This window comes from Gossypium hirsutum, chromosome D02, assembly GCF_007990345.1.
Source record: "Gossypium hirsutum isolate 1008001.06 chromosome D02, Gossypium_hirsutum_v2.1, whole genome shotgun sequence".
NCBI lineage: Eukaryota > Viridiplantae > Streptophyta > Magnoliopsida > Malvales > Malvaceae > Gossypium > Gossypium hirsutum.
The window spans coordinates 8,208,183-8,221,349 of NC_053438.1; the positions used below are offsets into that span (position 1 = coordinate 8,208,183).

Below are 13,167 nucleotides of genomic sequence, written 5' to 3' on the forward strand. Positions count from 1 at the left end.
GTTCTAGTGATAATTTAACAGATCTTTTTACTAAGGCATTGCCAACTTCAGCATTTGAAATACTACTACACAAGATTGGAATACGTCAACACAAAAATGTAACATAATGTTGCCATTAGGTGGAGCCTAAAATAAGTTGTACTCTTTTCCTTTAACCAAAGTTTTGTCCTATTGGATTTTCTTGGTAAAGGTTTTTAATGAGGTAGCTTGTAATAAAAAATTGTGTACTCTTTTTCTTTCATTATGTTTTTATCCCACAAGGTTTTTTCTAATAAGGTTTTAACGAGGCACATTATCTACCAATAGACATCCAATGGGGAGTGTTATGAATATCTTATTAAGTGGATGTCCATCATAATTAAGATAAAGTTTTGATGTACTTTAAATTCTAATAGTTATTAGAATTAGATATCTACTTCTTTTATACTTCTTATTACTATAAATAGAGACTCTTATGAAATATTGTAACCACACTTTTTGATCAATAAAGTACATCCTCTATTGCTTTCATATTTTCTTTATTCTTTATTCTCTCAATCTCTCTTTATTTTATAACAATTTTCATTTTTTATTTTAATTAATTTTTTAATTAATAACTCTTTTATTCATAAAATCAAATAATTTTTAAAAATATGATTATTTTTAGTAGATATAATTTTTATGTGTAATATTTTTTTTCAATCCATATCGTGAGTGCAATAAATTTTAATAATATATATTTTTGTATGTGAATTTAAAATATTTCACATATAAACATAATGATATTTGAAATAATTAATTGAAATATTTCACATATAAAAATATTTGAAATATCATACGCACAATGTAGATGAAAAAGCAATGATATTTGAAATATTTTACATATAAAAATAATAATTATATTTGAAATAATTATTTCGCTTTATAATATTAGAAATCACCATACCCACAATATATGTAGAGAAAATAAATATTTGACATAAATATTATATATAAAATAAAAATATATCAAAAAAATTAGTTGATATTTATATTATATATAAAGGAATTATTAATTTCAAATATTTTTAACATAATGATATATGTAAAATATATATTTTTATTATATAATTACATATTTATTATTTGATTTTATGATTAAAAAAGTTATTAATTAAAAATTAAAAAAAAGATTTGAAACAATATGAAATAAAAATTACAAATCTGTTTAGAAGAAGAGAATTGAACCATTTAATCAAAGGAGTTGATATGTTAAAAACATTAATATTTAATCATCTGATAAAAAAATTGATTATATTAAAAAAATCCAGACAATATAACTTAAAAAAAACGAACTTTTTCGGAAAATGACATATTTCCTAAAATTTCAAAAAAAATCTACCTATTTCCCAAATATAATTTTCTTTTCTTCTTGACATATGGCTAACTTAGCCACAAGGTTGAGTTGCTATTAATTTCAATCCTTTGTGTCTGAGTGTTTGTTGTTTCTAATTAGATGTCTGTGGCTTTGACCATCATTCTGTGACCTCTTTTATTGAGCCCGGTTGTGACTTCTCTTATGTAGATTGTCTATTATCGGATCATGCTGTGTCATCTTTATCCCCAAAATGTTTTTTTTTCTTTGAAAAAAAAAAACAAAGAAAGAAAGTAAGCAGTATGAAATGGCGAGTTGACTGAAGTAAAACCTCGCTTATTGTTGTATTGTACAATAGAATTGATGATGAAAAGACATTGAGAATAAAACCCATCGTCTCAAAAGAGAAAACCACCCAAAACGACCGACCCCTCCCCTGTTTCTCTACCACCGAACACCCACCTTTCACTTCCCTCTAACATACGCCCCCCCCACAACCAACTCTAATCCTGCGCACCTTCTTTAGCTCTCCTCAATCTCATATATTTCCCATCAATTACCACATCATTCTTTGATTCCTTGCTTTTTAGGGTCTCACACGAAAAAGGGTCTCTTTTCTTTTCGGCTTAAAAAGTTCAGATCACGTCACCGGGTTGTAAACAATCTTGGACGGCGGTGTCGGATTTTGGGTTTTGGGTGTTTTTTTGACGAGAGATGTCTGATGCTCTGGGGATTGATGAATCTGTTCTCGCTCTGCTGGAAGCCATTCGGGCCTGACGGGGAAAATCACGAGACAAACGGCGTTCTTGGCGGCGGCGGCGGTACTACTGGTGGTTCAAGAGAAGGTAAAGACGGCTTGCTTTGGTTTCGGGATATAGGAAAATATGGTTCCGGGGAATTTTCCATGGCAGTGGTCCAAGCAAATCAGGTGCTTGAGGATCAAAGCCAGATCGAGTCCGGTCAATTCGGCACTTTTGTTGGGATCTATGATGGGCATGGCGGGCCCGAAGCGGCTCGTTACGTTTGCGATCACTTGTTCAGCAACTTTCGAGGTTCGTCACTTTCTTTTGAGTTCTTTTAAATAAGTTCAAAAGCTTTCCCAACTCAGAAAAGCGAAATGTTAACTTTGATTTGTTGACATTTGAACTATTTGGGAACTCTTTTGGTACTTTGGTTAGTGTTTAGTAACTATTTATGTTGTTTCTTCTTATTTCTGGCTTAAATAACACCCAGATTTAAGGTGTTCTTTCGATGCTTTTAGAACTTAAAATCAATGAAATATTTAATCTTGAAGATAGGGTGCTGAATCTTTTGAAGTGCTTAGTTTTTCTTTCAGAACCTTTTAATCAGTCGAATGTAATAGTTTTGAGATCAAAGGATTTAGTGGGGCAATTTTTTGTGCTTTGCTACTTGCCTTTAATATGAAAGAATTCCCCTTAATTGCTTTAAATGCTTCTTTGTGTTATGCTGTTTCTTCTTTCGATTCTCGGACAATTTCTAGAAAATGAGCGGTTCTTATGTTGGCATTCTTAGGCTTTGTGTTTATGCAGCAATAACAGCTGAGTCGCATGGAGTTGTGACTGCTGAGACCATTCAAAGAGCTTTTCGTCAAACAGAAGAAGGGTTTACCACGCTTGTGTCGGAATTATGGGGTTCTCGACCCAGTATGGCAACTGTTGGTACATGCTGTCTGGTTGGAGTAATATATCAGCAAACACTTTTTATCGCGAGTCTTGGTGATTCACGTGTTGTTCTGGGCAAGAAAGTTGGCAATACTGGTGGAATGGCTGCTATGCAGTTGTCAACTGAACACAATGCAAACATTGAGGCTATTAGGCACGAACTCAAGGAATTACACCCAAATGATCCGCAAATCGTTGTCCTCAAGCATGGGGTTTGGCGAGTAAAGGGCATTATTCAGGTTACATTAACACCTGCATATTGTATAACTTTTAATCATTGGCACGGATAAATATAATATTCTTGAGTGTTTGGATTTTCATGTAAATCTTTTGGAACTGATTAGATGAAGCAACATCATATGTCTTGTTTCTCGATTTCATAACCTCCTTCATAAATTATCATGTGATGTGATGAATTTCATGACTGTATTTGATGCAGGTTTCAAGATCTATAGGCGATCTTTATATGAAACATGCACAGTATAACAGGGAACCGATTAATGCGAAATTTAGACTTCCTGAACCAATGAACATGCCTTTATTGAGTGCCAATCCAACTATCATTTCTCATCCTCTCCACCCAAGTGATTCTTTCCTTATATTTGCATCCGATGGTCTATGGGAACACTTGAGTAATGAAAAAGCTGTGGATATCGTCCACAGTCATCCCCGTGCGGTAAGATTTTGCCCTTATTTCTCTGTTCATCAGTCATAATTTCTCAGAATAAAGCTCTCGTGTCCATTGCAGTTTTAGTCTCTTGTATATGCAGGAATCTGTGTTTTTATGTGATAATGTATCGATACTAAATTTCTGTTTATCTTCAATCATGACTTCACCATTCACAAACTGAATTGTTTGAAGTTGAGTTTTATTAGGATATGAGAGATAATCGATGAGTTTTTAAGGTGTTGCTGATGAACCTTTTACAAATGCAGGGGAGTGCCAAAAGGCTTGTCAAAGCTGCCCTACAAGAAGCAGCCCGGAAACGAGAAATGAGATATTCGGATCTTCGAAAGATTGACAAGAAGGTTCGACGTCATTTTCACGATGATATTACTGTTATTGTGTTATTCTTTAATCACGATCTTATATCGAGAGGTGCCGTCCAAGACCCTCCAGTATCGATTCGGAGTGCACTAGAACACTGATGATTTATAAACCAAATAGATTTCTGCTTCCTCAGGTTTTTGCTCTGGGGATTCGAAATCGAACTTGAACCTTTAGTTTAGCAAATTGCCGTGAAATGTTAAAAAGAGAGTAAGCAGGCCAAGATTTAGTGCAAATTCTATGTAATGCTCTACTTAATTCAGCAAAAACATTTTGTGACAGTGCTTTATCAGATGAAACGTGAATATAGGTGTTTGATTTATTCTATATTGACCCCAATCAACATTCAGTAGACTCAAACAGTAACTTGCATGTCTACTTTTATTTGGATCATGTAAATTTGTAGAATTAAGTTAGATTTCAAGTGTGGGTCATTTTTTCATCTGGTTAATCGGTATTAATCGAATTTTTTAATCTTTTAACCGTTAACTGAATTAAAATTTTGTTAAAAATAATTAATTGAATCGAAATATTTCGATTAATTTGGCCAATTAATTGAATTAATTAAAATTTATATGTTTTTTTTAAAACAAGTATAAAATATATCAAAAAAATATAAATTGATAATGTTCATTTGATCGAATTATCTAAATTAATTAAATTAAAATTATATATCATTTGTATTTATTAATTATTAAGTTTAATTAATTCGATTAATTACTCGATTTCAAATCGAATTAAACCGACCATTACATGTTTCAATCATTTTAAAGTCAACTGATTTGAAATATTTATTCAAATTATTTTTACTCCAACTGTTGATGATGAAATCGTTTCAGAGTTGGATGCGGGACAAATTCCAGTAATCTGACTTTGATCAAAATCAGATCATATTTTTGAGTTTACATCAACATTGAAAAATCTTTTAACCTAACTCAAGTTTTTATTTGAATTTTCATAAAAAAAAAAAGATATCTTCACTGTTGTGAACAAACTAGTCAGAAACTGAAATAGGTGAAGTAGATCAGATCAGACAAGCTTTGTAGGCTGCAAGCAATTCAATAGAACTGCTAAGCTTGAGAGCTCAGTGCATATTTCGTCATCATAATTACCATGTATTGGAAACAAGGCTTTTATAAACTCAAAACCAAAACCAATATTTTTCTTCTTTCTTGCAAAAAAGGGATCCTCGGTGTTTTTGCTTGTAGTTTTCATCAAACAAAATACATGATCAGGTCTGGAGCTCCCCTTAATTTTAAAAACTCAAATCAGAAATTTATAGAAAAAAAATGCAGTAAAATTGGGTGTAAAAAAACAAATGGGTTTAGCAGGATGTTATTCACTGCACCTGGTAATACAAAGATTAAAGGCGAAGCGACTCAATTTCCTGCAAATAATATATGCCTCTTTGAAGAACAAACGTGATGGGTAAAATTCCCTTATAACTATGATCATCAAATTACAGGGACCCCATCAAGAGGCAGCTTCTGGAAATTTTCTCCATAGGAAACTTTGAAGAAAAAGAAAAAAGACAGAAATCTTTGCTAAATTTCGTAGAAGAAAAAGCAGAAGGGATAAGGTAAAAGTATCAGGGAAGCCCCTGTACTTAGGGGTAGATTGTATTCGGCCCCCTCTACTGAAAAATTAGATAAATTAGCCCTTCCTTTGACGTGAAATGTTAATTTTAATGATTAATTATTAATTTAGTCCCTGAGCTATAGCTAAAATATCATTTTAATTTTTTTTAAACTTCTTAACAATAATTCTAAAAAGTTAAAAAATATTAAAAATAAATATAAATTAGATGAATTAGAAGCCAGGAATGAATTATTAGCCTGCTTAGTTGTTCTTGATTCCGAGAAGCTTCATGGCTACCTCTCAGGTGACAATTGCAGCCGCATTAGCAGGAAAAGCTCTCAGTATAGGAGGACCCAAGCTTGTGTAGTTACTTTCCATATTATTTTGATTGTCTTATTGTGCTAGGAAAGGCAAATTTAGATCATCTTACTGAAATTAGAACTTGGATAATGATTTTTGTCTGAAAAAACAAATAAAGAATAAAATTATATATAAATAGACCATATGGTAACTCAAAATTGAAAATTGGATATTAAAACACTTATAGCTACAACACCCACACCACCACTTAGAATTCCAATTCCCATATCAACCAAATTGTTATGGTCAAATGAACCAGATTTTACCTGTAAGTGCATATACTAACTAATATATACATTTTTAATATATTTATATTTTTAAGATGCTTTTAATTTTTTAGAATTATTGTTAAGAATTTTTTTAAAAAAATTTAAATAATATTTTAACTATAGTTCAGGGATCAAATTAGTAATTAATCATTTAAATTAACATTTCACGTCATCATTTAATAAAAAAATTTAATAGATAGTTTAATTTACACATTTCAAAATGTACAAAGATTAATTTATTTATTTATTTTAGTATAGTCCTTTTACCGAAGGGATAATAGAATATATAGTTGGTAAAGTTAGAAATTAGGCTATTTATATAGTATATGACCCATTAAACTCTTAGGCATCTTGTAGAATACAAATGGCCCAAAACTGAGTTTTGCTCAACTTTTTAAATGCAAAAAATTGAAGCCCATTTTTCTATTTTTAAATTCAAAAATAAAAAGAAATACAATTTTAATTTGTTAACGGTAAACTAGTGTAGTTAAACTATTAGTAAGTTTACGTTTTGGTTACTCAACTTCAAAAGTTACAAAATAATCATTAAATTGTTCGAAAATTTTCATTTAAATCACTGAATTATTTCAAAAAAATATTTAAGTCACTGGGCTATTTAATTTACTGGGTATTAAATCTTTTTACTAAGCGATGGTTCGACAATCGATACGATGGATCAGTATTCATTGATGAGTAGAAAAACATATCTTAGATCCAAGTCGATTTGAAAGTCAATGTCCAGGGGCAAAGCTAGAAAATTGTTTGGAGAGTCGGAATTAAGTTGTATATTTTTACAATAGTAAATATACAGTTTCACTATTTTAAATGATTAAATCGATTTTTATCATTTTAGGAGGAGCAAAGTGCAATTTTTAAAGGCTACTTCTAATGCCATGGGGACACTGATGTTAGAGTACCTGGTGAAGGAGAAATTATTTTATAGATCATTCCCACCACATCATCCATGGTCTTTTTCTAATTATTTAATGACATTTCAACAAATTTTTCCATGTCATTGATATATGATTTTGGTATTTCTTTTACCCTAAACCCGAACCCTGAACTCTAAAAATAGAAAATTTTACAAAAATGTCATTAAATAATTGAAAATGGATCATTGATAATGTGGTGAGAATGTTCCATAAAATAATTTCTCCATGCTATCTTAGATAAAGATGTTGACCAATCGCTAATTTTAGCCTTATTTAAAAAATCTTGCAATGTTGCAAGTGAGAAGGAAAAAAAGATTAAGGGCTAAAATGAAAAAATGCACAAATGTTAAGGATGAATTTTAGAATTATGCCTTTTTAATTGATATCCTGAATTCTAATATTGTGGATGAAAGTGTTGGATACAGGTTTTACTTTTAAGAGATAATTCTTAATGTTTTTTTTTTTCTACAAGGCATATAACTCAATAGAAAACATAAACTCCATTGTTTCGGTTTCTTTTTAATGTAAAAATAGGGTTGTTCACTAAAATCTCCATTTTAATCAGCATGATGATGATGATATAATAAAAGCATGAAACAAGCTGAAACCATGCAAGAGGTTAGTTTGATCTTATATTGCAGTGCAAGTCAGATAAGATATGCAAAACCAGATTTTTATCAGACACAAATCTCCATTAAAACTATAGATTTCTTTAGGGACTTAATTAACATGTGCCATACTTGACACGTTTTCGAACATGTTAATTGATCCATTTTTATTCTCAGGGCATACACTCCATACACATACGTACGTACATACATGCATAATGATATTTACAGAAGTTTCGTCCAGTTTCAAGCTTCCAACCTGCGATTATGGTGATTTTTTGTGCTTAGGATAAGGATTGGTTCCATTTATATAGGAATGGTGAACTAGATTGTGCGGATCAGTATTACTTCCGTAGTGTTCGTACCCCGGGTTATTGTCATTATCTTCCTGATCGGGCGCAGCAACAAGGCTCGCCGTAGCAGCACTTCCGACGTCAGCTTTTCGACCCAGACGGCTACTGGTTGCAAGCTGATCGTTGCTTAAGAGCTTCGGCTCCGGCCGGTTTTCGGGCCTTTGTCCGTCAGCTTCCGGAGATGCCAAGAGCAAAACCAGGGCGAAAAAGATCATCACTGAGTTCTTCATGATCATCAAAGCTGCTCTATTTAACCCCTGAAATCAAAAAGAAAAATTTCAAGGTTAATGACAAAAAAAGAGCACAGAAGAAGATAGAATCTGAAACTAGCTATATATATATATATACCACATTCAAGTATGAGAAAAATATTTGAGTGTGAAGAGGAAGAACACTAGGGCTAGGGTTTTATAGCCATACCTGAGTTGCTGTTTTTGGAGATTGATTTTTGAGCACTATGAAATTGCAAGGTGAGGTGGGGATATCACAATCTCGCAAATTCATTGGCTCAGGGTAGCCCAACGAAGTAAGTAATTATGATTAATTTTAATATTTTTTTTATACTATAATTAATTAACTCTTTTTAGTTTTGCATTTTCTCGATGGATTTTTTTTAGAAAATAATTAAATGAGAATTAATCTAACTTATCGTGAAAATTAATTTATTTAGAAAATAATTAAAACAACAAAATAGCATTTTAAAAGTAATATAAATTAGAAATAAATATTTACTAATTAAATAAAATGTAAATTTAATTTATAAAATTAAAATAATTAAAAAATCTACTATAAAAACTGTCATTTGATTATGCCTTTAGTTCAGTTATTAAATTTTTCGAAATTAAATATTTTAGTCACTCTATGTGGACTTTTTTATTGGTCTAGTAACAAAATGATCCCTCTAATGTTTACACATTTTATTAATTTGATCCTAAATATAAAAAATTCAACAAATTTAGTCCTCAATGTTTACAAAATTTGTCATTTTAGTTCTAATTCTAAAAAAATTCAAAAATTTTGGCCCTCGACATTTAAAAAATTTATCAACTTAGTCTTAACTAGAGGTGCTCATGGGTAGGTTCGGGTCGGAAAAAAATTTTGGCCAGCGTCCTAGGCCCAGGCACGGGCCGAGCTCGAAATATGGGCCTGAAATTTTGTCCAGGCCCAGCCCGGGAAAAAATCCTAAGCCCGAGCCCGGCCTGACCCATTTTTTAATAAACACTAAAAATTTATTTTAAAAATAAAAAAATAAAACAAGTATTTTAAAAATATTTTAAAATTAAAAAATATATATTTATTATATTCGGGTCGAGCCGGGCCGGGCCTGGGCCAAAATAGTGGTGCCCGAGGCCTGGCCCGTTTTTTAAACGGACCTCATTTTTTTGCCCAAACCCATATTTCGGGCCTATATTTTTACCCGAACCTTCCCATATTTTGGGCGGGCCGTCAGACCGGGCCGGGCCGGCGGCCCATGAGCACCTTTGGTCTTAACTCTAAAAAATAAAATATATATTTAAAAAAAAAATTTATTTTTATCCCTTTATAACCCATCGACTAACCCATGTGAGATATTAAAATAAGAAAAAGAGTATCATCTTTCAAGTCACTCGTGACAATTTATTTTACTTTTTAGGCTTCACACTAGATCAAACATATTGATTTGGAACCTATATGGAATAATTTGCTACATTATTACCCAAATAGATAACGTTTTTAATATCTTTATTTTCTTTTGGATCTTTTTTGTGTGTGTTTTATCCCAATTTTGTTAAGTTTTTTTGCAAGTGACTTGAAAGAGGGTACTCTTTTTCTTATTTTAATATCTCATGGATTAGCCGATGGGTTATAAAGGACTAAAATTGATTTTTTTAATATTTTTAAAATTTTTAGATTTAGGACTAAATTGACAAATTTTGTAAATGTTGAGGACCAAATTTATTAATTTTTAAGAATTAGAACTAAAATGAGAAATTTTGTAAACATCAATGGCTAAATTTGTTGAATTTTTTTATATTTAAGATCAAATTGATAGAATATATAAACATTAGGGCTAATTTTGTTACTAGAGCAATAAAAAAAAGCCCATATCAACTCAGAGTGACTAAAATATTTAATTTCGAAAAGTTTAGTGATTAAATCGAAAAAAATAATAATTAAATGATCAAAATAGAACAAAAGAGATAGTTAGGTGAACATTTTTATAGTTTACCCAAAATCTAAATATATAAAATAATTAATTACTTGAAATTCCTTTTTCATATTATACTTTGAATATCAATTTCTGTAAAACCAAGCTGTATTTAATAATATGTTTTGATATAATAAATTAAAATGTTTTTTTTAATAAAAGTTAAAGTTGAACATAATTAGAAAAATGATTAAATCTAGTTAAAATGGTTTCAATTAAGTTAAACATTTTCAATCATGTTAAAATTGTTTTTTAAACAAGTCAGTATTGCTCCAGGCCAAAAAGTATCGATAGTTTTCATGATATCGATACTCATTCTACAATTGATACCAAATTGACATTATGTTTTTAATTTATAGAAAAAGTATCAATATCTTTTACCAGATATCAATAATTTGTCTTTGGTGTCATTGTAAACTAATTTCAACGATCACTGCATCAGACATTAAATGCTAATAGTATTGATACTTGTAGAAAAAGTATTGATACCTTTTATTGCATGCGAATTTAATAATATGGTATTTTCATCCCCAACGACCCTATTAACTTTCACAACAACCCCAACGGATGGAAATGTATTAGAAGTTATAAATACCATGTTCCAAGGGTAAAAGCAATTAGGGTAAATTGTTGTGTTCATTGTTGCACATACGTTCGTTGCTTCCACAAATTTTCTTAAGGTCAATTCACCCCCTCTTGCTGATTTTGAGTTGATCTATCGTGTAACAACCTGTTTTTAGTGAAATCGAAACAGTAGTTTCGAGACCACAAATCCAAGTCCGGAAGAAAATTATTTTAATGTTATTTCATGGTCTGCATTATGATTGAAATATCGTATGAAAATTTCGTAAAGAAATTTTATCGGTTACATGTCTAATTAAATGGAAAGGACCAAATTGCATAAAATGCAAAAGATGCGTTCTAGTAGCTATAGGTATCAAATAGCTATGAAATTCAAAATTGGAGGTCCTTATATGGAAATAGACCATTAAGAAGAGTTAGTAGATAAGTATGATTAGTCATCAATGGAAAATTAAATAAAGAAAAGGATTAAATTGGAAAGTAAAAGATAAAAATATGATAAATAATAAAATAAACTAAAATTTCATCATTTTCATCATCTTTCCCAAATAAAAGACATGGAAACCCTAGTTTGGAAAGCTTGAAGTTAGCAAACTATTTTGGCTTGATTTGGTATGTATTCTTGTCCCGTTTTTAATAATTTTTATATTTTCGAGATCGTAATAGCTTAATCTAGTTACCTCGGGGATTAATTTGTATCAAAGTAATAGGGTTTGGCGATGGATTATAGTTGAACTATGATGTTTTATGGTAGAAATTGAAAGGTTGTTAATAGATAAACAACTTTTGTGAAGGGAATTTTGATGAAATTATGATTTAGGGACTAAATTAAAAAGATGTAAAATTCATGAAAAAATTCTAAATTTTGTGAAATACATGGGCTGCTGTTGTGATATATGAAAATTGGTTAGGCTTGGAATAATGATTAAATTGCATGAATTTCATTTTCCGAGCCTAGGGACGAAATCATAATTAATTAAAAGTATAGGGGCAAATAGTAATTTTTTCAAAGATGTGAATTGGATTGAATTGAGTATAAATTGATGTTAAATTCATTCGTATAGATCCAGATAGATCAAATATGGAGGTAGATTGGGGAAAAGAAAAAGTAACGGATTAGTAGCTTTTGTGTACACGAACATTGTCGAGGTAAGTTTGTGTAACTAAATTATATATTTTTATGTTTGAATTGAATGTTGTGTATGTGATTGTATTATTGCCATGTATATGAAATTAATCACATATCTGTTGATGATCGACAAGTATTAAGCTCCGTTTGAATAAATGAAATTCGATGGATACAGGGTTCTCGTATTGGTTGTGATCCTGCATGTGTTGCGGACACACCACAGCTCGAAAGAGTGTCCCGTTATTAGCTCTCATGAGCTTCCTGTTAAATGATTCTTGTGAGCTTCCCGTTAAATGGTTCTTGTTAGCTTCCTGTTAATAGCTTTTCGGAGCTTCTCGATTTAAAGGCTCTTTTATGAGCTTCCCGATATTGGCTGGCATGAGCTTTTCGTTACATGGCTCACATGAGCTTCCCCTTATATGGCTTGAAAGAGCTTCCCCTTTATATGCTTGTATGAGCATTCCCGAATATGAATTGACGAATTACATGTTTGTACACTTTGTGTGTACTACCCGTGTATCCATTGATATTTTAAATGATTCAACGACAAAATCCTGACATGAGAAAATATATGAATTCGAAATGAATCATTATCCGTATTTATTAGAAATACATGAAAATTTGATATTTGATGAGCTCATACATGTTTCTTGATATTCATGTGAAATAAATGACTAACATTTTTTATGAAGTTATGTGTTTAGGCTACTAGCCAATTTGCTTTGGATGTATTTTTGTATGCTTACCTTGAATTTAAATAAATGGTAAGTTAATTTTCTGTTATACGAACTTACTAAGAATTAAATGTTTACTCTATTTTATTTCCTCTGTTTTATAGTACTTCGGAAGCTCGTTGGGTTAGAAGCTTGGTGGAGATATCTCACACTATCCATCGGCCCATTTTGGTATATATAGAAAATTTATTTTGGTTATAATGACATGCATAGAGTAATTTAACCAATGTTGGCTTAAAAATACTTTGTTGTAAATAGCCATTGGTATGACTTGAGTTAGACATATTTTGATATGTATATGTATGTGTGGCTTAATACGTTTGTTGTGTTTAACGTGGTTGAGTAATGGATAATTTATGAAAATGATAATG

The 13,167-nt window shown here is 30.9% G+C and overlaps 2 protein-coding genes across 2 annotated transcripts; one reads left to right on the top strand and one right to left on the bottom strand.

The window, feature by feature from the left end:
* The first annotated feature begins 1,408 nt into the window (after positions 1-1,408).
* LOC107910569 (probable protein phosphatase 2C 42) lies at positions 1,409-4,385 on the top strand. The gene is made up of 4 exons (XM_016838448.2): positions 1,409-2,385; positions 2,884-3,254; positions 3,455-3,691; positions 3,952-4,385. Exons 1-4 carry the CDS (start codon positions 2,055-2,057, stop codon positions 4,162-4,164), a joined length of 1,152 nt encoding a protein of 383 aa, XP_016693937.2. The 5' UTR covers positions 1,409-2,054; the 3' UTR covers positions 4,165-4,385.
* Positions 4,386-7,892: 3,507 nt separating this feature from the next.
* Positions 7,893-8,556, bottom strand: LOC107908374 (uncharacterized). Its single transcript, XM_016835553.2, has 2 exons — positions 8,512-8,556; positions 7,893-8,420 (listed from the first exon to the last, which is right to left on the bottom strand). The coding sequence occupies exon 2, from the start codon at positions 8,397-8,399 to the stop codon at positions 8,076-8,078; it is 324 nt and encodes a 107-aa protein (XP_016691042.1). The 5' UTR covers positions 8,400-8,420; positions 8,512-8,556; the 3' UTR covers positions 7,893-8,075.
* Between the last annotated feature and the right edge of the window lie 4,611 nt (positions 8,557-13,167).

Excerpts from the sequence above, each read along its gene's own strand:
- LOC107910569 (XM_016838448.2), top strand. The coding sequence starts at position 2,055 with ATGCTCTGGGGATTGATGAATCTGTTCTCGCTCTGCTGGAAGCCATTC. Across the intron at positions 3,255-3,454 it reads GAGTAAAGGGCATTATTCAG|GTTTCAAGATCTATAGGCGA; the intron begins GTTACATTAACA and ends TATTTGATGCAG. Across the intron at positions 3,692-3,951 it reads TCCACAGTCATCCCCGTGCG|GGGAGTGCCAAAAGGCTTGT; the intron begins GTAAGATTTTGC and ends TTACAAATGCAG.
- LOC107908374 (XM_016835553.2), bottom strand. The coding sequence starts at position 8,399 with ATGATCATGAAGAACTCAGTGATGATCTTTTTCGCCCTGGTTTTGCTC.